Raw genomic sequence first — 21,908 nt, 5'->3', positions numbered from 1 at the left:
TACGATCAGTGCTCTTTATAAATTATTGTATATGAAAAGCCTTTGTGTTAAGATTAGCTAACTTATTAATAAGCAATTATTTATGAAGTGTGTATTCTGTCTTGAAAAAATAGAATAATAATCATGAGAAAAAGCAGAAGCAGAATGTAGGTAAATGCTTGGGATGCTCTTTATTTTTCCTCTAACAAAAAGAATATTGTGGGGAAAAAAGACAAATATTGGATTAGATCAACTCAAATAAATGCCCTGCTCTAATGACATTTCTAGAGTTCTACCTAAGGAGGAAAAAAAAGAGCAAAATTTAGTAAGAAAATATAGTTTTTTTTTAATTGCTATATGATAAGGCGATGTGACAATGTTTATCAAAGTTTAGACTATATAAGGATCATAGAAATGTATCACTTAGATTCAGATTCTGAGTATCTATTCCCCCAAATTCCAGAAGTCTCAAACATTCTGTATTTCTAACAAAACTCTTGGGTAATTTTCAAGTGAAGGTTTAGATTTTACTTTGAGAAAAAATAAACTAGAAGATAGAAAGGATCAAGTTAAGTATATAAGAGTTTTGTCATATATTGTGAACTCAACTCAATAGTGAGCTCCTGAAGTACACTTTAAAATATTCATGTATTTCACCACACCAGGTCTTCGTTGAGGTATGTAGAATCTTTTTAGTTGTAGCACATGGGCTCCAGTTCTCTGATCAGGAATCAAACTCGGGCCCTTGCATTGGAAGCGTGAGTCTTAGGCACTGGACCACCAGGGAAGTGCCTAAGCTCCTGTAACACATTTTTAAGATGGACAATTCTATCATTTTTCTTTATATTGGAGTTAGTTATGTTAAATTGGGATGAACTTTTAAATATAATAATAATAAATACTAATATTTATTATTACTTAAAGTCTTTCTTTGTGTTAAACTTTGAACCCAGGTCTTTTCACTGAGTCCATAACATCTTAAATTTATAACATATATGTACTTTTGAAGTCTAACAGAAACTTCTAAATACAACTTCAGAGGAAATTGGTTGGAACAAGGCGACACAAACTACATTATAACTTTTCCTGTGTCCCTAAATATGCATATGCATATTTGTGTGTATTTCTGTAGCAGGTAGGAACGAGTTTGTAGGAAACAGAGAAACAGTGATTAGAGGGCTGGTATTTTACTAGGAGCAAATTAGTGTTGCTGTATTTCCCAATGAAACATATCTGTGCCTTGTTCCTGTCATTAGATCACCAGGAAGTAAGATCCTATAACTTTTCAGTACTCTGATACAGATAAACGTGTGTGTGATCATGCATATCAACAGTATCTCAGTCTTAGACTTTGTCAAAGAACTGTTTGAGTTGGGAGGGGAAGAAAAGCCTATACCCTTCTTCCCTCTACCATTCATTTTCCTCTCCTTTTATCCTTAGTGATTTGTTTCATCACCAAAGGAGAGAAGTGTAGGAGCACTGCTGCTGCTGCTGCTGCTGCTAAGTCACTTCAGTTGTGTCCGACTCTGTACGACCCCATAGACGGCAGCCCACCAGGCTTCCCCGTCCCTGGGATTCTCCAGGCAAGAACACTGGAGAGGGTTGCCATTTCCTTCTCCAATGCATGAAAGTGAAAAGTGAAAGTGAAGTCGCTCAGTCGAGTCTGACTCCTAGCGACCCCACGGACTGCAGCCTACCAGGCTCCTCCATCCATGGGATTTTCCAGGCAAGAGTACTGGAGTGGGGTGCCATTGCCTTCTCCAGTGTAGGAGCACAGTTATATCCTTTTCCTTAAGCCACCTGCATTTGTTGGAAGTAAGTCCCTGACCCCCTTTCTGTTAATTTTGGACACTACTCTGTACAGCACAAACTAGCACAGGTTTCCTTGGGTGATGAGAATTTAAATGCTGACCTCTACCTGCGTAGTGCTATTCAATAGGTATTCCAATGATGACTAAGTCTTTTAATATCCACAGGCCCCAAGCATCTGGTCTCCATTAGGAAAGGTCCACTCACAACTTCCTGGCAGTTTAGTATCTCAGTAACTGCCAGACAAGTGGCAAATCTCCATTGAGTAAATGGGCATATATGGCAGTTTAAATTATTTATCACTGCTGGAAGTATGAGAAAAAGTGTAGGAGGCATATATAATGCCTACCCTCAACACACACACTCACACTGACTTAAGCAAAGAAGGAGACAGAATGTTGACTCTATCAATTCTATGTTTCTCTACAGCGCACTCCATTTTCCCATGACCCTCTTTATTAACCTGTGGGAAGCTGAATAAGTACCAATAGAGATAAAATAACACCTCTCCCCTAGCCATTTAAGGAGGTGTTGAGCTCCAGAGATGTAGATGATCTGGAAACAGAGAATGACATACTTTGAATTATCTGTTCTCAGCTGAGAACTCTGGTCATCCATCATTTTTTAATAATCAGGAAAGATTCTGTTTGGCTTCTCATATTCATGCTACATTTATATATATTGTTTTTTATATTCTCCATTCAACTGTAAGGACTAGAAATTCAATTCAAAAGCAGAGAGATTTGGTTTTGAGACCTGCACACACAGACACACACACAAACACGTATATATATATTTCCTGGTCCTAATGACAGGACCAAGGCACAAATAAGTTTCACTGGGAAGTACAGCAACACTAATTTGCTCCTAGTAAAATTCCAGCACTCTGATGATTGTTCCTCTGTTTCCTACAAACTCATTCCTCCCTGCTACAGAAACACACACAAATATGCATATGCATATTTAGTAATACAGGAAAAAATATAATATATACTTTATTTCCTTGTCTTAGGAAATTGTATTTAGAAGTTTCTATTTAACTTCAAAAGCGCATGTATATTGTAAATGTAAAATGTCACAGACTCACAGTGAAAAGACCTGGGTTCAAAGTTTAACACAAAGACTTTAAGCAATAACCTAATGGTAATTGCAGCCATGAAATTAAAAGACGCTTACTCCTTGGAAGAAAAGTTATGACCAAGCTAGATATTAAAAAGCAGAGATATTACTTTGCCAACAAAGGTCCATCTAGTCAAGGCTATGGTTTTTCCAGTGGTCATGTATGGATGTGAGAGGTGGATTGTAAAGAAAGCTGAGTGCCAAAGAATTGATGCTTTTGAACTGTGGTGTTGGAGAAGACTCTTGAGAGTCCCTTGGACTGCAAGGAGGTCCAACCAGACCATCCTAAAGGAGATCAGTCCTGGGTGTTCATTGGAAGGACTGATGCTTAAGCTGAAATTCCAATACTTTGGCCACCTCATACGAAGAGTTGACTGATTGGAAAAGACCCTGATGCTGGGAGGGATTGAGGGCAGGAGAAGGGGACGACAGAGGATGAGATGGCTGAATGGCATCACCGACTCGATGGAATGAAGTTTGAGTGAACTCTGGGAACTGGTGATGGATAGGGAGGCCTGGCATGCTGCGATTCATGGGGTCGCAAGAGTTGGACACGACTGAGCAACTGAATTGAACTGAACTGAATTAAACATGAATGTTCATTATTTTTAAAAAAAAAATAATATGACTATGGTGTAATGTGACTATCCCATATAATATATTCTGTAAAAAAAAAAAAATCAAAGTGTAAGGTAATATTTTTAGTAAACTATCTAAAAGTAAGCAATATTGCTTTTGCTTAGCCCAGATATTTTAGTAATATCTGAAATTTGGACTTTGACCTATATGCAAAACTACTTCAAGATAATGGTTTGTTAAACATCTTTTGCATTTAAAACATGATTTTATCTTCCTGATTCACGAAATTCAAAAGAATTACACCCCTTTACATTACAGAATAAATGATGGCTCTCTCTCTCTCTCTTTTTCTATTCAGTTCCTCAAAATTTAAAGAGAATCAAGCACATTACAAAAGAAGGACAATCTACTGAGGAGGAGATGATGAAAGACCACTCTGCTACCTCCAAGAAAGAAGTAGCCCAAGCATTGACTTAAATGTCCTAAGTGCTTCTCTGAGTGGCAATGGGATTTAATAAAAATGTTGCGCTGCTTTCAGTGCACTGAACACTGCTATAAGGGATATATCATCAGATCTCTCTTTACTACTTTTGGGAAAAGCACTTGAAATGCAGAATAAAGGTCACCTAAGTCTGGCATAAAATAATAAAAGATCAAGATAAGAAAACTGATATGATACTCTACTGTATGAACAGTCTTATCAATCTGTTAATAATAAGATTTATCAATAAACTATCAGAATGATACCTAACATAATTGCATTTTTCTGAGTAAGATAAGCTCTCTAAAATTAAAAATTCCATAGAACATTTGAAGACAAATTCTTCTCTTTTTTTTTCTGAATTTTTCTTTTCACTTTTAAAAATACAATTAGTTCAATAAGGTATCACTTCACATCACTCAGAATAGTCATCATCAAAAAAATCGACAAACAGTAAGTGTTGGAGAGAGTATGGGAAAAAAAGGAACCCTCCTACATTGTTGGTGGGAACGTAAATTGGTGCAGGCGCTACGGAGAACAGTATGGAGGTTCCTTAAAAGCTAAAATAAATATGACCATGCAATCCCACTCCTGGGCATATATATGGAGAAAACCATACTTTGAAAAGATACATGCACCCCAATGTTCACTGAAGCACAGTTTACAACAGCCAGGACATGGAAGCAACCTAAATGTCCATCAACAGAGGAATGGATAAAGAAGATATGGTACTTATATACAGTGGAATATTATTCGGCTATTAAAAGGAACCAAACTGTGTCATTTGCACAGACATGGATCAACCTACAGACTGTTATATAGAGTGAAGTAAGTCATAAAGAGAAAAGCAAATATTGTATATTAATGCATATACTTAGAACCTGTAAAAATGGTATGTTTTGTGCTTAGTCATGTCTGACTCTGCAACCCCATGGATTGTAGCTTGCCCAGCTCCTATGTCCATGGAGATTCTACAGGCAAGAATAATGGAGTGGATTGCCATGCCCTCCTCCAGGGATCTTCCCAACCTAGGGATCAAGCCCAGAGATCAAACCCAGGTCTCCCACATTGCAGGCAGATTGTTTACCATCCCTGCTACCATGGAAGCCCAAGAATACTGGAGTGGGGAGCGTATCCCTTCTCCAGAGAATCTTCCCCACCCAGCTGAGCTACCGGGGAAGCCCAGAAAGTGGTATAGATGATCCTATTTACAAAACAGAAATAGACATATAGATGGAGGGAACAATCATACGGATACCAAGGGAAGGGGAATGAATTAAGAGATTGGGATTGACATAAATACACTACTATGTATAAAATGCATAACTAGTGTGGAACCTACTGTACAGCAAAGTGAACTCCACTTGATGCTCTGTGGTGACCTAACTGGGAAGGAAATCCGAAAGAGAGGGGATGTATGTATACATCTGGCTGGGTCACTTTGCTATACAGCACAAACTGACATAGCAGGGTAAAGCAACTATACGCCAATAAAAATGCAAAAAAAAAAAAATACTTTGCATTACAGTAGAGCAGAAGTTACATTTGTAAATTTCTACAAGGATGACTTGGATAATGTAAATGAGTGACACGACGGAGGTAAAGTGGATATACATATATTGTCTGTATGATAGAAGTTTGTTTATGGGAAAACAATTCAACTCTAGCTGATTGTTGGCTTATTGGAAATCAGGACCAGGGTTGTCATACTTTTTTTTTCTTAAGAGAGAAGAGAAAACTAAATTTGAATGTGAAATGGGCTTCCTTGGTGCCTCAGATGGTAAAGAATAGGCCTGCAATGTAGGAGACTGAGGTTTGATCCCTGCATCAGGAAGATCCCCTGGAGAAGGGAATGGCAACCCACTCCAATAGTCTTGCCTAGAGAATCCCATGGACAGAGGAGCCTGGTGGGCTATAGTGAATGGGGTCACAAAAAGTCAGACACACTGAGCAACTAACATCTTCAATTTTAAATAAACTAATTTTAAATATATAAAATTTATTTTAAAAATTATATTGTGTTTGCAAAAGCCAGAAGGGTCCACATTTTGAGGTTACATATTTTCCCAGGTAGAACTAGTGTTAAAGAATCTGCCTCAATGCAGGAGACATGAGAGATGTGGGTTCGATCCCTGGATTGGTAAGATCCCCTGGAGAAGAGCATGGCAACCCATTCCCATTCTTGCCAGGAGAATCCCTTGGACAGAGGAGCCTGGTGGGCCACAGTCCATTGACTTGCAGAGTCTGACATGACCGAAGTGGCTTAGCATGCACACGTTTGTAATACATACAAGTTTGGTTTGACACTAAGAAATAAGCTGGATAATATAATTATGCTATTAATTATAAGCAAATTTCTAGAGATTTAATAATTTAATAATATGAATATCATAAGATAGTGCCCAAGAGATTTTACACAAGAAACTGGTATTGATGATTAAAGTTGGATTCACTCTATAAGAATGTGGTTTGGTTAGTGGTTACTCTTTCAACACACACACTCGGTTAAGTGCTGTCATGATGTCTTAAATCTTTTGCCTCACCAATTAGCCATGACCAAAGAATTTCTTTCTTTATTCCATAGTAGTGCTAGCTTGCTAAAGTACATTTTTTTTCTTTTTTTTGCAATTTGGAAACCGCATATAACTGACTTATTCTATCTGTAGGTAGTAAAAGTCTATGATATTATATTTCATGCTCAGCCCACAAATCCTTGAAAAGAGGACACATTCAGAAGGAATTATTGCATAGCTAACAAGGTATTTCAGCCTCACAAAAGTTCTAAGAGATATCTTCCAAGTAATACATTTTTTTTCTCACACTATATAAAACCTTGGATAAGTTTCTTTCTTTTATGCAACATAATAAATATATCCTTAAAATGCATGACCTGACCATCCTCTACTTTGTGGGAGTTTCATTTTAGGAACTGAGGAGTAAAGATTAGAAAATGACCCTCATAAAATATAAGCTAAAAAGATGACACATGCATACAACTGATTATTCTAAAAATCTAAATGGAAAATAAATGGTTTAGAAACATTCTGTATAGGCAACTCCATGTTTCCATCTTTTAAAAAAAATGTTTCTCTTGCCCTCTTCTGTTTCTTTTATCTTTTCCACTCTACTTCTGTGTAACACCTTACATCATTACTGTCCTTTTCTGTCACATTCTCATTATCTCTCCATCTCTTGTCTTCATTGTGTCTGCCGATAAACACGTGGAGGCATAGTTTTTAGGGGAAAAACAAAAACAAAATCCCCATAAATCTTCCCTTTTCCCTGCTATACTCATGGGCTTTTTGTGTTTTGCTTTTGCTCTCAAATATTTTTTTTTTTAAATTTTAACACAAGTGCTGCAACTATTTTATTAGAGCACAACAGAGGAAGAGTGGAGTACGCACCACTCAGAAAGCAAGTCCTGACTCTCCAGCTTAGAAATAGCTGTGCGTTAGATGGCATCACTGATTCAATGGACAGGAACCTGGGCAGATTCCAGGAGATAGTGAGGGACAAAGGGGCCTGGGATGCTGCAGTCCATGAGGTTACAAAGAGATGGACGTCACTTAATGACTGAACAACAGCAATAACAACCAGGCAAGTCACGTCACCTGTGAACCTGTGTTCTCTCCTATACAATAGAAATACTGTCACTAACTGATTTGTGACGATAAAATGAGAAACTGCATTCATAATTGACAATAGATTTGTGAGGCAGATCTTACTAACAGTTCTTAGCATCTGTAAGCTCAACAGTTTTTTTGTTTAGAGCTTTTATAAGAGATATATAATTTAAAAACAAAGACATGTTAATGTCACCACTTTTTATATTCCTAATAAGAAACTTTAATTAAACATCCACTTAAGTGATTGTAAAACTGCTTGGAGGAGCCCTTTGTGTTCTGAGAAGCTGCCTTGGGGAAAAGAGGAAGAGAAAGATAGCAGGCAGGAATTTCAGGTCTAATTTCCAGAAAACAATTCTTTTTTTGTATTATATATCCTATATCTTAGAAAGAACTTAGCCTAGAGCACAAAATAGAAGCCCCATTGTCTAAAGCAAAAACAAACAAACAAAAAAAAAAAACAAAAGAAAACAAAAAAACACAGACACAAAAACAAAAAAAGCTATCGTTAGAGGCTTTGTCCTCTTTTCTATTTCAGGTTTCACTGGTGGAGAAGGGGTAGTGGTGGTATTAATTTACAAGTTCCATAAGACATATGTATTACATTGGTATAACATATGAAGTGATTTATTTAGAATGCTTAGGAGTCAACTAACATAACAGAGATTTAATAAAAATGACTTATTATACCTATGAAGACATTTAAAAACTTTTACCAACAAAACCCATCCAAAACTAGCCTATAAATGTAGCAAAAATATATCATAAAATGTAATTTGGGATAGTTATTAATAACAGTACAATTACCAACATGGTTCTAGGAACTGAGCAATAGAAAAATACAATAAATATCAGCTTAAATAAATATTAATTTTACTCCTTAGAGTGAAGTTGCATCACAAGTAGATTTCTACATACTGGGTCATCTGGATTATATTGAATAACATATTCTATCTGTCCATTTGGGCCATCATCTATGTCTGTAGCTCCATTGTCTCCTGAAAATCCTGTGAAGATTGTGGTGCCAACTGGAGTGAGCTGCAAAGAATACAAAAGACAAACTTTCAATTCTCATTTGATCAACAGCATACCAGAAATGTTCCAGCACAAAAACCACAATTATTAATCACACAAAGGAAAAAAGTAGGCAGCAGCCCACAAACACAGACTCGAAGTATTTCAAAAGAACACTTGGAAACCTTACACAGGAGTTCCTACAAAGTCTGGAAATTTGCAACATCAGAGTCCTTGCTTTGCATAAAGAAACTGAAGCCCCTGATTCAGTGTGAAGCACTTTTGGACCAGTTTATAAACATTAGTGTCTTAAACTTGTGGAGAAAATGCATCTGTTGTTCCTACTTAAAAACACTTTGATGCATCAGAATATCTATAAGCTAGGATTTATATTGTATGAAGGAATTATCAACAATCACTTTATTTTAAAATTTAAAAAGAAATCAGTGAGATCAATGAAATCCAGGGTGGTAATTACATGCAGGTTGCAAATTTGAGGAAGAAAGTTGGAGACTATGGATTCCTTATCTATCAAAGGAGAGAGAAAGCTGGGATTTTCTTTAGTGATTGTAGTACTGGTTGAGTAGCAAGCCATTGTCTGATAGAATTGGAGAGATAGTAATATCTTTTCATTTTGAGTTAAACCAACAATAAAACATAGTGTGTCATATAAGACCGTGATTTCACAGTTGGCCTGAATATCTAGCTTTATCTCTTATTAATCTCCATCAGAGAATCACCGCTGTTTTCTCTTACTTCTAAGTCTTTTCACAATGTATTCCTACATCCAGAGTCTCCAGTTCTTAAGTTTTAGATGGAATTCTTCTCATTAGTTATTTTTCAACTTAATTAGGTATTATCTTCTTCTAAACCATTCCTGACATAGCATTTCCCTACTCCGTGGCAGTACATGGCATCTTTCTCATTACTCTTACATTTTACACTTTACTTTCTTAATTATTGCACTGTCACAATGAATAAATGAACTTAGTTAATAAACACAAGACCTGTGCCTGTAAAGAAAATAGACTTTTACATTTTGTTCTGAGATATGTTTTGTTAGCTTTTAAATAGGATTCTTTCATGGAGAAATAGCTTCATAGAGGGAGAGAACAGAAGAGTCATCTCATTTACTTCCATTTTCAGGGATGACAAACCTAGATATCTACAGGGATCCATCAGACAATGTAAAGGAGTGAAGCACATCTCATGGGAACGTGGCGACTAAAGAACACATCCTTCTCTAAAAGGATATCTGTTACTCGGCCTCAGGAAACTCTCATAATGGAATATGGAGACAGTGCTATTGGGTTGGTCAAAAAGTTCACTCAGATTTTTCCAGTGACGTCGTGGATGTTGTGGAAAAGATGTTGTAGAAAAACCCTAATGAACTTTTGGGCCAACCCAATACTACATCTTTTAATATTCGGATTTTATAAGAAATCTCTTAGTTCTAAAGTTGACAATAGCTTTTAAAGAATTATATTATGAAATTAATATCCCCCACACCCCAGTATATCCACTGGCATAGCAACCACAATAGTTTGCCATCTCTGATTTAGAAAAAGGATACAATTGCAATTAAAAGTGATTTTAAAACTATGCTTTGGGGAGCCCATGGTTTGGGGAACTGTAAGTACAAAGTAGTGTATTTATAAAGTCAGTCCTTCTGGCAAGTAGCTTTTAGAGGTAAACTTTGACTTTCTGCAGCTCAAAGAGAACTGAGGATAAAGTGAGAGGAGATGGTTTAAATAGCACATATGTAAACATGGACACACCATTGGAAATAATTAACTAAAAGGCTTCCAAGCCAACATTTTAATATTTTTAATGTAATCCCTGTCCCCAAATATGTCACTCTTTTGTAAAAATTCACCCACTCTAATGTAGTTGTGCCTTGATTTAGCTTACAAAAATTCACTCACTCTTGATATATTTAATTATGAAAATTTAAAATTGAATGGCAAAATTTTGCTTCTTGATATTTGATAAAACAAAATATTTAAAGATCTTTGTTGCCAAAGTAGATAACTGTGCCACAGAGTTGAATTAAAAAATTAACCCCCACTCCCCAAAAAAACACACATAAAAGGAAAAAGCCAGAAAACTTGAACAGTAGGTGTCTGAAATTTTTGAAAATAGACTGTGATTCCCTGGTGGCTCAGACGGTAAAGAGTCTGCTCGCAATGCAGGAGACCCAGGTTCAATCCCTGGCTTGGGAAGATCCCCTGGAGAAGGAAATGGCAACCCACTCCAGTATTCTTGCCTAGAAAAGTCCATGGATGGAGGAGCCTGGTGGGCTACAGTCCGTGGGGTCACGAAGAGTCGGACATGACTTCACGACTTCACGACTTCACAAGACTTCTGACCCAACTTTGAAAATGTGATATTTAGTTGTTGACAGCAAATGGCAAGCAGTATGTCAAATTATTAGCTCAACATTTGCATAGACTAGTGAATTTTACTTCCTTCCACAGTTGCACATTTAGACCAAACATATTAGCATAGATTGTTCATTTTCACAGCTGGGATAAGTAAACATCCACACACAGACATACACATGTAAAATGTAATGTTAAAATGTATCAGTAATTGAACTACACACATTTATTCATGATCTACCACTCAGATATGGACCTGTTTAGATATAAGCTAGGGTTTGGAATGTTTAAAGCTAATATAGGAGAAAGAGCTAGTTAAAAAAGAGGATAAACATTTTGTTTTAATATGGAAGGTCTGGCAAAAGTCAAAGGGCTCCAATTAAATGGACTATACGAACGCAAACAAGCAAAATAGAGTTAGAACATGCAATATGCTTTTAAATAAATATATATATGCATATAGAAATTGAATAAGTATATTATAGACTACATTAATATACATGTCCAACAAAAATATGTACATATCTATATGCACACACATATTAACATTATATAAATAACATATTTTAAATATTATGTGAGGAGTGAAAATCTTCACATGATAGGTTGTTTGTTAAAATGTGTTTCCCTATACATCATTAAACAGAATTTTCAGGGCACATATGCCATACAGATGGTCATTTTCCATGTCCTTTAACATTTCAACAAGTCTCAGAAATATAAATTTGGTTTTCTGAAGGGCATTCTATGTGTGGGCTGTTTATCACCTTGGGCAGCTGCCTGAGGGTGTTGCTTGTTTATTTAGTTCGTGTCTTTTTCCACAAATGATTTTATACAACTATTAGGAAAACACAGAAAATGCACAAATGCACATGTAATAATTAAAGAAAATAAAGCAAGAAAATTCAATATTTCATGAAATTGTGTAACAAAAACTTGAACGTAAAGTGTGGGTAGCTAACTGTTCAATTATCTTGTGAGCCATTGCTGCTTGAGCCAATGTAAAATCAGGAGCAATGCTTCAAAAGGGAAAATTCCCTTACTAATCTTTCTTGCAATATTCCTCACTGAAGCATTGTATCCACATTTTATATAAATATAGTTGATTTTTATCACCCATGGTAGTTCTATACTATAAAGTCACCATGAACACTGAATTAACAAGTACTGAACCATTGCTCTTAGGGGGAATACAGTGTTATTACATTGCTGAGGGGAATACAGGATTAAGTTTTGCAAGCCTCTGGTTACAACATTTTTCATCAACAAATCAATACATAACCTTGTTTTATGTGCGTTTCTATTTAAAAACACTTTATTTAATATGTTTGGTCTATTCTAGAGAAGATGCTTTGTATTGCACTTTCCATTTTATTCATTGAATTATTCAGCTCCAGAATTTGTTTGGTTCTTACAATTTCTCTGTTAAATGTCTCATTTTATTCATTTTTCTGATTTCACTGAATTGTGTTTCTGTGTTTTCTTGTAGTTCATTTACTTTTTTCAAAATTGTTATTTTGAATTTTTTATCAGGTAGATGACCAAATTCCATGCTTTGGTGTTTGATTCCTGCAGGATAATTGTTCTTTTGGTGATGACACGTTGTTTGATTCTTCACGTTTCTTGAAGTTTTGCATTGGCTGCTTTTGCGTTTAATGTAGTAGGGCGTGCATGTGTGCTAAATCACTTCAGTCATGTCTCTGATTCTTTGTAACCCTGTGGACTGTAGCCCACCAGGCTCCACTGTCCATAGGATTCCTCAGGTGAGAATACTGGAGTAGGTTGCCATGCCCTACTCAGGGGATCTTCCCAACCCAGGGATTGAACCCACATCGCCTGTATGAATATACTTGCTCCACGCTTGTTGCTCTCTGGTAGTTTAGTCACTAGGTTGTGTCCAACTCTTGGGACCCCATGGACTGTAGCCTGCCAGGCTCTTCTGTCCAGGAGGTTCTCCAGGCAAGAACACTGGAGTGGGTTCCTTCTCCAGGGAATCTTCCCAACCCAGGAATCAAACCCGGGCCTCCTGCATTGCGGGCAGATTCTTTGCTGACTGAGCTATGACAGAAGCCGCTGGTGTGGCTGAATTCTTCAGGCTGTCTTTTTTTTTTTCCCTGGTTTTAAGAACACACTGGGTTGGCCGCTGGAAACTTTTCTTTTGTTTCCCAAAAGGTGGCACTATAGTTAAATTTGTGGTGTCTCCTTTGCCCACAGTCCCTGGTCTGATTTTCTGAGCACATTCACTATTTATCCAAGTTTATTCTCAGCATCTCACTTGGAGATGCTGGAGAATGTCCATAGAGTAGGGAATTTTACAGGTTTAGCATTTGGAGTGTTGGGGATGACCACAGGCCAAATGAAGAGATCCTTGTTTGAGGTTATCCAAGTAGCCTGTGGGCTGACTTCTTACTGAAGTTCTGAGCAAAGTTAGGAGGAACCTCATTCTTTCAATCTTTTGATATTCTTACCTGCATCCTTTCCAATCTCCTCCCTCCCCAGAGTCAGGGAGGTCCTGCCTCAATAACTGGGCTGCCACTGTGTCTGACTCAGCTAAGGTTGTCAGGCAGTCACCAATTGCTCTCTCTCCCTTTCTTGTACAAGGAGAGGTTCCACCAAGCTAGTTTAGCCTCACATTGTGTTACCTTAGAGGGAGGGGTAACACTGGAAAGGCACTTTCCAGTGCCTTCTGGAAAAGGCACTTCTCCCCTTTCTAATTCAATCAAACATATTACTTTTTGCTCCAAGAGAGGGCTGGAATGTCTCCTTGGGAGGACTGGACTTTCACAAAATCTCTCTCATCCATGGGTATCTGCTTAAATCAGCATTACCCAGGTTTTCCCCAGGCTCTGGCTCTGAGAAGTTAGGGTCAGTTCCTTGCTCAGCAGGTCCAATGGGATCAGCTAACTTGAATTCCAGACCAAGGTCGGTGTACCTATTACCTAATGCACAGGCCTCTACTTCCAGGTCTCTTTGCATACGGTGTTGGATCCCACAAGTAATACAGAGGTATTTTTGTTCATAACTGGCTGCTAGTTTTCATTTGTTCAAAGTGAGGACTTAAAGAAGGGACATCTTATGACATCATAATTTGTTGATATCACTATAGGCCAAATTTATACTTAGCGAAGAAATGTCTTGCTCATTTTGAAGTACATATTGAGAAGGATGAATCTTGGAAAGCACCTCACAAATCATAATATTGTGCTAAATGTACACAGTTAGTGTTAGAATAATGCCACTGGCGCCAGTGTCCTTGTACTGATAGGTAACAATAATCTCCTGATATTTTTGTTGTTGTTGTAGTCGCTAAGTTGTATCTGACTCTATTGCGACCCCCATAGACTATAAACTGCCAAGCTCCTCAGTCCATAGAATTCTCCAGGTGAGAATACTGGAGTGGGTTGCCATTTCCTTCACCAGGGGATCTTCCCAACCCAGGGACTGAACCTGTGTCTGCTGAATTGGCAGGTGGATTCTTTACCACTGAGCCACCAGGGAAGACCCCTGACGTTAATACCTACTGAATATTTCTTGAAGTCTCATGCAATATATTTACATGAAAATAGACAATTTGGTAGAAATAAAACACTAAAATAAACAATTGCTGAATATTGAATATCTAAAAATTTTATACGTATTGTATAACAATACCTTATGATAGACTTTAATGGCTTTAATGATTAAAGAGACAATGTATACGGATACAGAAGAATATAGCATTTTTATAATAAGCACAACTAAAATCATACCACTTGAACTGGGAAATAATTCATATAAATGATGATATTATCAAGTTGGAAATAGTCTCAAAAAAGTCATCAAAAAGGAATGATTTAAAATGCAATTGATGAGATACTACTTTCTTATACACCTCATCAGGAATCCAAGTGTTTAGTTTTCCCCCTGGTCTCTAAAAAAAGGATGAGATATCAGAAGGGTCATGTATATTAGATTAGCTGAACTAGAATTCTCTGGACAATGATTTACATATAATAATGATTTAATGACAGAACATTAACAATGGTAGTAGGTGCTATATTTCTACTCAAAGACATCAAAACAGAAACATTTTCAGTGGAGTAAGATTATGTAATAGTCTACATTGGACTAATGCACATTTTTCAGTTACAAATATTGTAATCTGATTTACTGTGTACTAGACATCCAATTCAGTTCAGTTCAGTCACTCAGTCGTGTCTGACTCTTTGCAACACCATGGACTGCAGCATGCCAGACCTCCCTGTCCATCACCAACTCCTGGAGTTTACTCAAACTCATGTCCATTGAGTCGGTGATACCATCCAACCATCTCATCCTCTGTCATCCTCTTCTCCTGCCTTCAATCTCTCCCAGCATCAGGGTCTTTTCAAATGAGTCAGTTCTTCACATCTGGTGTCCAAAGTGTTGGCGTTTCAGCTTCAGTGTCAGCCCTTCCAATGAATATTCAGGACTGATTTCCTTTAGATTGGACTGGTTGGATCTCCTTGCAGTCCAAGGGACTCTGAACACCCCAACATCATGGTTCAAAGGCATCAATTCTTTGGTGCTCAGCTTTCTTTATAGTCTAACTTGTAAATCCATACATGGCTACTGGAAATACCATAGCTTTGACTAGTCAGACCTTTGTTGGCAAAGTAATGTCTCTGCTTTTTAATATGCTATCTAGGTTGGTCATAGCTTTTCTTCCAAGGAAACATCTTTTAATTTCATGGCTGGAGTCACCGTCTGCAGTGATTTTGGAGTCCCCCAAAATAAAGTTTGTCACTGTTTCCATTGTTTCCCCATCTATTTGCCATAAAGTGATGGGACCAGATGCTATGATCTTAGCTTTCTGTGTGTTGAGTTTTAAGCCAACATTTTCGCTCTCCTCTTTCACTTTCCTCAAGAGGCTCTTTAGTTCTTCTTCACTTTCTGCCATAAGGGTGGTGTCATCTGCATATCTAGATTATTGGTATTTCTCCCAGCAATCCTGATTCCAACTTGTGCTTCATCCAGCCCAGCATTTCTCACGATATACTGTGCATATAGGTTAAATAAGCAGGGTGACAATATACAGCCTTGAGGTACTCTTTTCCTGATTTGGAACCAATCTGTTGTTCCATGTTGAGTTCTGACTGTTGCTTCCTGACCTGCATACAGATTTCTCAGGAGACAGGTCACATTGTCTGGTATTCCCATCTCTGTAAGAATTTTCCACGGTTTGTTGTGAACTAGACTTCACACCAAATTTCTCTTAAGAACAAATGCCCAATAGAAAGTGACATCCTGTACAAATTTTCACTATTAGTGAAACTGGAGCCTCCACCTCCATATTTAATTAACAGTAAGATATCAATTTCATGACTTTCTCTTATATTTTTGTGGCATAAAATTAGCAGTCACAAGGAGGTTGCAGTCATATGTCAACTTGACTGAGTCATGAAGTACCCAGATATTTGGTTAACCTTTATTCTAGTTGAGTCTGTAAGGGTGTTTCTGAATGAGATTAACATTTGAATTGGTAGACCTAAGAAAACAGATTGTTCCATTCCCTAAATGTGGGTGAAAGTGAAAGTCACTCAGTCCTGTCTGACACTTTGCAACCTCATGGACTATACAGTTCATGGAATTCTCTAGGTTAGAATACTGGAGTTGGTATCCTTTTGCTTCTCCAGGGGATCTTCCCAACCCAAGGATCGAATCCAGGTCTCCCACATTGCAGGCAGATTCTTTACCAGCTGAGCCACCAGGAATTTCCCTAAATATGGGCAGGCCTCATCTCATCTATTGAAGACCTGAATAGGACAGAAAGCTCAGTGAGGAAGAACTCACTCTCTGTGCCTGACTGTCTTCAAGTTAGGACATCTGTCTTCTCTTTCCTCCAGACTTGGATTCAAATTGAAATTTACACAATCAATTTTCTTGGTTCTCAGACTTTGGTCTTTGACTAGAATTACATCGGCTGGGTTTCTAGCTTGACAACTCAAATCCTAGAACATCTTAGCCTCCATAATCTTGTGAGCCAATTCCTTTTAATAAATCTCCCTTGCTCAGTCTATTTACCTATCTATCATGTATCCCTCAGTTCTGTTTGACTAATATGTCCCTGATGAAGTTTCTCAGTAATGAAAAAGTAAAACTGAGTATTTGATTTTGCAGACATAAAAATTGGTCTCACATGTTCTAACTCACAAGGTCTGTATGGCTACTATGTGAAACTCTGTGGAACAATTGCTGATTTAACTGCAACAGGGGCCATGCAATCTTTTGGTATTTTGATTATACTCCATGATCCTTTGAGGGTTTTCCCAGCTGGTGCAGGGGCAAATAATCTGCCTGCCAATGCAGGAGACGCAAGAGAGTTGGGTTCAATCCTTGGGTCAGGAAGATCCCCTGGAGGAGGAAATGGCAACCCACTCCATTATTATTGCCTGGAAAACACCATGGATAGAGAAGCCTGGTGGGCTACAGTTCATGGGGTCGCAGAGTCGGACATGACTGAGTGACTGAGCATAAACATATGATCCTTTGAAGACTGTCTGCAGTGCTTCCATAGTCATCTATGTGAAATATTGTAAACTTCTAATATTGCAGTTCTAGAAAACAGACCCAGTTTAAAGTGATTAATTACTGTCTTCTTCCCTCTTTACTTATTTTCAGGGTCTTTTTGATTGCACTGTATAGTCCAAAGATCATTTGCCATAAAAATAATTTTTCCAACCTGCAAGTCATTCATGCTTTGGCTATAATTCAGTCTTTAACCTCCTCCTCTGATAAAGTAATTTTATAAATCTCTCTTGTAAATCATCCCTACCTTACATATATGCCTCAGAAATAATGATATGTTTAAAAACCATTGCAGTCTCCACAAATGAAATGGAGTTATACATTTGTAAGGAGGTGGGCACTAGTGAGAACTTCAGCTTTTCTCACTATGATAACATTACATTATCTCCGAATCTGTGATTATTTATTGAAGCTTATTATGTGCCAAAACACTGTTTCTATGACCATTACATTGGTTTTATATTAACTCATTGATATATCATTTGTTTTGCTAAGACATTCATTCAAATTAAATGTTTATTTGAGGTTTGTCTTAAAACTTTTAGAAATGTTATCAAATGGTGTACATTCTTGAATTCACATTCAGCAGATGTTATCTTGCTGTGATTTATTGAAATCAAAAAGAAAAATATAAGAAAGGAATTCCATATGTTCTTCAAGTTCCCTTTAACATAATATAGCTTTTGCACCTGTGCATAAAATCTTTACTCCATTCTTTATCATGAAAGCTAGATATTTAATATTGAAAATAATTTCCTCTCAATATATGATTAAAAGCTAATTCATGTAGAAAAGTATTTTCAAAACAAGAGAGAGGATTATTATTATAGAAAGTAATAAGTAGCCTAGTAATTTTTGCTAAAATTAGCAAAAATGTATACATGAAAGAGCTTATTGAAAGTTGTTGAATAGTAGCATACTTGAATATTTTAAAACAGGTGGAAGATTGATTTCCATTTATAAGCTTAAATTAGAAAATGTATTTTTATGTGCTTCTTTTCTTTCCCTTAATATCATTTTTTTTCCTCTCTTACCTATCTCTTGTTTCCCAAAATATACTTAATTCCTTGGAGGAGGAAAATAGACAAGAAAAAGGAATGAGGGCTTAGTCTTATTTCATTTTTCAGAAGCTTTTGTGTGCTGTAGATTAAATGTTAGTACTCTCTATCCAAAGAAACTCTGTGAAAGGAAGTGGCTGTATAAGTAGTGATTTTTATTCCTTGATTAAATACATCAAGTTTTCAATACCATGGACCATATTCTTTTTCTTTCTTTCTTTTTTAAAATAATTAATTTATTTGGTTGTGCTTGGTCTTAGTTGTGGCACTTAGGATCTTCAGTCTTTGTTGTGGCATGTTAACACTTAGTTGCAACATGTGGTATCTAATTCCCTGTCCAAGGATTGAACCCAAGTGCCCTGCATTGGCACCACAGACTCTTAATCACTGGACCATCAGGGATGTCCCACCATAGACCATATTTCTCAAAAAAAAAAAAAAAAAAAGACTTTTTTACCTGTATAAAAAAAAAATCACATTATATGGGAAATTTTTTATAAATTAAAAATAAATGACCAAATCAAACAAAGACAAACACATAGATATAATAGAGTCATGATAACTAAAGGAAAAAGGGGATAGAGAGAGAAAAATTGTTAAAGGAGGTCAATGGTATGGTGATGGATGGAAACTAAACTTTAGGTGGTGAGCACACTGTAGTTCATACGCATAGAATATATAATGTTATAAACCAAAAAAAAAAAGATTGTAAACTACTAATATACTCAACTCCTTGAGGGCAAGGACAATGTCTTCATAGAATATGAATTTAATAAATGTTTATAATTAAGACATTATCTAGATAATTGATGGAACTGGAATGGTGACTATGGTCAGAAGTAGTAATGTATCAGCGTTCATTTCTGATTTTTGATGGCTGTACTGTTATGTGGAGAAGATTCTTATCTTTCAGAAATACACATTAAAGTATTGATACTTGGGGATAATAAGGATTCTTTTCAGTAACACCACAAATGGTTTAGAGAAAAAGCTTGTATAATTTTTATATTTTTGTGTTTGCAGTTATTTATGTGTCAAAATAAACCTTTCCTGGTTAAAAAAAAAAAAAATACATAAGAAACTGTAAAGAAAACATATAAAATGTGCAGAAAATCTTCTTAACTATATATGGAATCTCTCTTGTTATGCTTCATCATGGAGACCATCTGTGCCTTTAGATCTACCAAAATGATTCTGAGAAAAACAGATGTTCAAAAATGCATATATTAAATGGAAAGAGATGATATAGTCATAATGAAACATGAAAGAATAGCACAGAGCTAAAAATTAAATCAGGAAAGCAAAAACTAAAATTGGATAGATTCAGATATTTCCCCATTGTGAGAAAAAATTCTCAACGTGTTGTCATTCCGTCATGTTTGACTCTTTTAGGACTCCATGGACTGTAGCCTGTCAGGCTCCTGTGTCCATGGAATTTCCCAGGCAAAAATGTCTCATTAATTACTACTTGTTTACTAATTTATTTTGCATTTTATTTTTTAAGATCTCCTTCATTTAAAAAAATAGTTATAGAATTATAACAATTTCTAAAAAAACATATATTCAGGGCAGAGTTGACCTGTAAGAAAAGATGGCCAGAACCTGTACTACATATTTTAAAAGCATTATCTCTTATAATCCTCAACACAACTTTCTAACATTATTATTTTGTCCTTTATTTACTTTCAGTTCAGTTCATTTCAGTTCAGCTGCTCAGTCGTGTCTAACTCTTTGCAACCCCATGAATCGCAGCACGCCAGGCCTCCCTGTCCATCTTTATAGGCTTTATAATAGGCTAAGAGAGCTTCCATGTCCTATCGTATTTCTAATAGGTGGTATATAAAGAGAACAACACAGATTACTTGGCTTCAAAGAGTTAATTCTCAAGCACTGTGAAATACATTGTTTCAGAAATTTCATAATTTGCTATTAAGAAACTTTTGAGAAAAAGGGGAAATGAAAGAGGAAAGTAAAAGTCAATCAGCCATGTCTGTCCCTTTGCGACTCCATGGTCTATACAGTATTTTCCAGGCCAGAGTACTGGAGTGGGTAGCCATTCCCTTCTCCAGGGGGTCTTCTCAACCCAGGGATCCAACCCAGGTCTCTTGCATTGCAGGTGGATTCTTAACCAACTAAGCCACAAGGGAAGCCCAAAAATACTGGGGTAGGTAGCCTATCCCTTCTCCAATGGATCTTCTGGACCCAGGAATCGAACCAGGGCCTCCTGTATTGCAGGTGTATTATTTACCAAATGAGCTATGAGGGAAGCCCAATGAAAGAGGAAGTAAATATAATTTGGCACATAACAGAGCCAAGATATACATTAAACTGAAATGATACAATTTGGATGACTCATTCCGTCAAATATAGTTTATGTTTAGCCCAAAGAAAAGATAATTTTGAGATATTTTACATAATGACCAAAAAAATCAATTTAGTTCATGCCTGCAGTTTAGAAAATTTGTTCTCAGCAAGCAAGGAAATTATTCAATAAGTTCCTAAATTTCCCATTTCAGCATGCTAACATTTTCATTAGCAATCCAATGTGTATTACTCATGCATTGGAAAAGGAAATGGCAGCCGACTCCAGTGTTCTTGTCTGGAGACGGGTCAGCCTGGTGGGCTGCAGAGAGTCGGACAAGACTGAAGTGACTTAGCAGCAGCAGCAGCAGTGGGTTCCATAATGTCTTAAAAAAATATGTCAGTACATGCTCAAGGGGCAAAGAGAAGAAGGAAGAAAATATATCCAATCACTGAAATTTGTATTTTCATCAATTTTTTTTTTTAACAAATCAGTGTTTTAAAATCACTAATAAAAATGCTGAGTCCAGGTTTGATAAGGAATAGGATATTCATGGGGTCGCGAAGAGTTGTACACGACTGAGCAGCTTCACTTTAACTTTTCACTTTCATGCACTGGAGAAGGAAATGGCAAACCACTCCAGTGTTCTTGCCTGGAGACTCCCAGGAACGGGAGCCAGGTGGGCTGCTGTCTATGGGGTCGCACAGAGTCAGAAACGACTGAAGCGACTTAACAGCAGCAGGAGCAGCAGCAGCAGCAGGATATTTAAAAGTTTTAAGCTTTTAATTACTTGTTAACCATTAAGTACAAAAAAAAAAAAAAAAACAAGAATAAAAATAGAAGAAAAACCTTCTTACCAAAGTGATAAAAGCTACCATTACCAGTAATGGGACACATTGTTATTGTTAAGTCTCTTTTGTTATGTGCTCTGAAGGAAACATGATCACTTTTGTGGTATTGCTGAACAAACTCTTTGGTGATGTGAAGCTGAAAAAAATATACCTTAAGGAAAGTGTC

At 36.8% G+C, this 21,908-nt stretch overlaps 1 protein-coding gene across 8 annotated transcripts in view; it reads right to left on the bottom strand.

Annotated features, from left to right (window-relative positions):
* PCDH15 (protocadherin related 15) overlaps positions 1–21,908 on the bottom strand; it is an 874,191-nt gene that overhangs the window by 494,031 nt on the left and 358,252 nt on the right. For all 8 annotated transcript variants that reach the window (XM_040254669.1, XM_040254668.1, XM_040254664.1 and 5 more), the window contains one exon: positions 8,509–8,628. In XM_040254669.1, coding sequence (XP_040110603.1) covers positions 8,509–8,628 — 120 coding nt within the window. The remainder of the gene's footprint in view (positions 1–8,508; positions 8,629–21,908) is intronic.

This window comes from Oryx dammah, unplaced genomic scaffold (assembly GCF_014754425.2).
Source record: "Oryx dammah isolate SB20612 unplaced genomic scaffold, SCBI_Odam_1.1 HiC_scaffold_14, whole genome shotgun sequence".
In the NCBI taxonomy this organism is placed as follows: Eukaryota; Metazoa; Chordata; class Mammalia; order Artiodactyla; family Bovidae; genus Oryx; species Oryx dammah.
The sequence above is the reverse complement of the archived record's forward strand: the minus strand, read 5'-3'. Positions and strand labels throughout refer to the sequence as shown.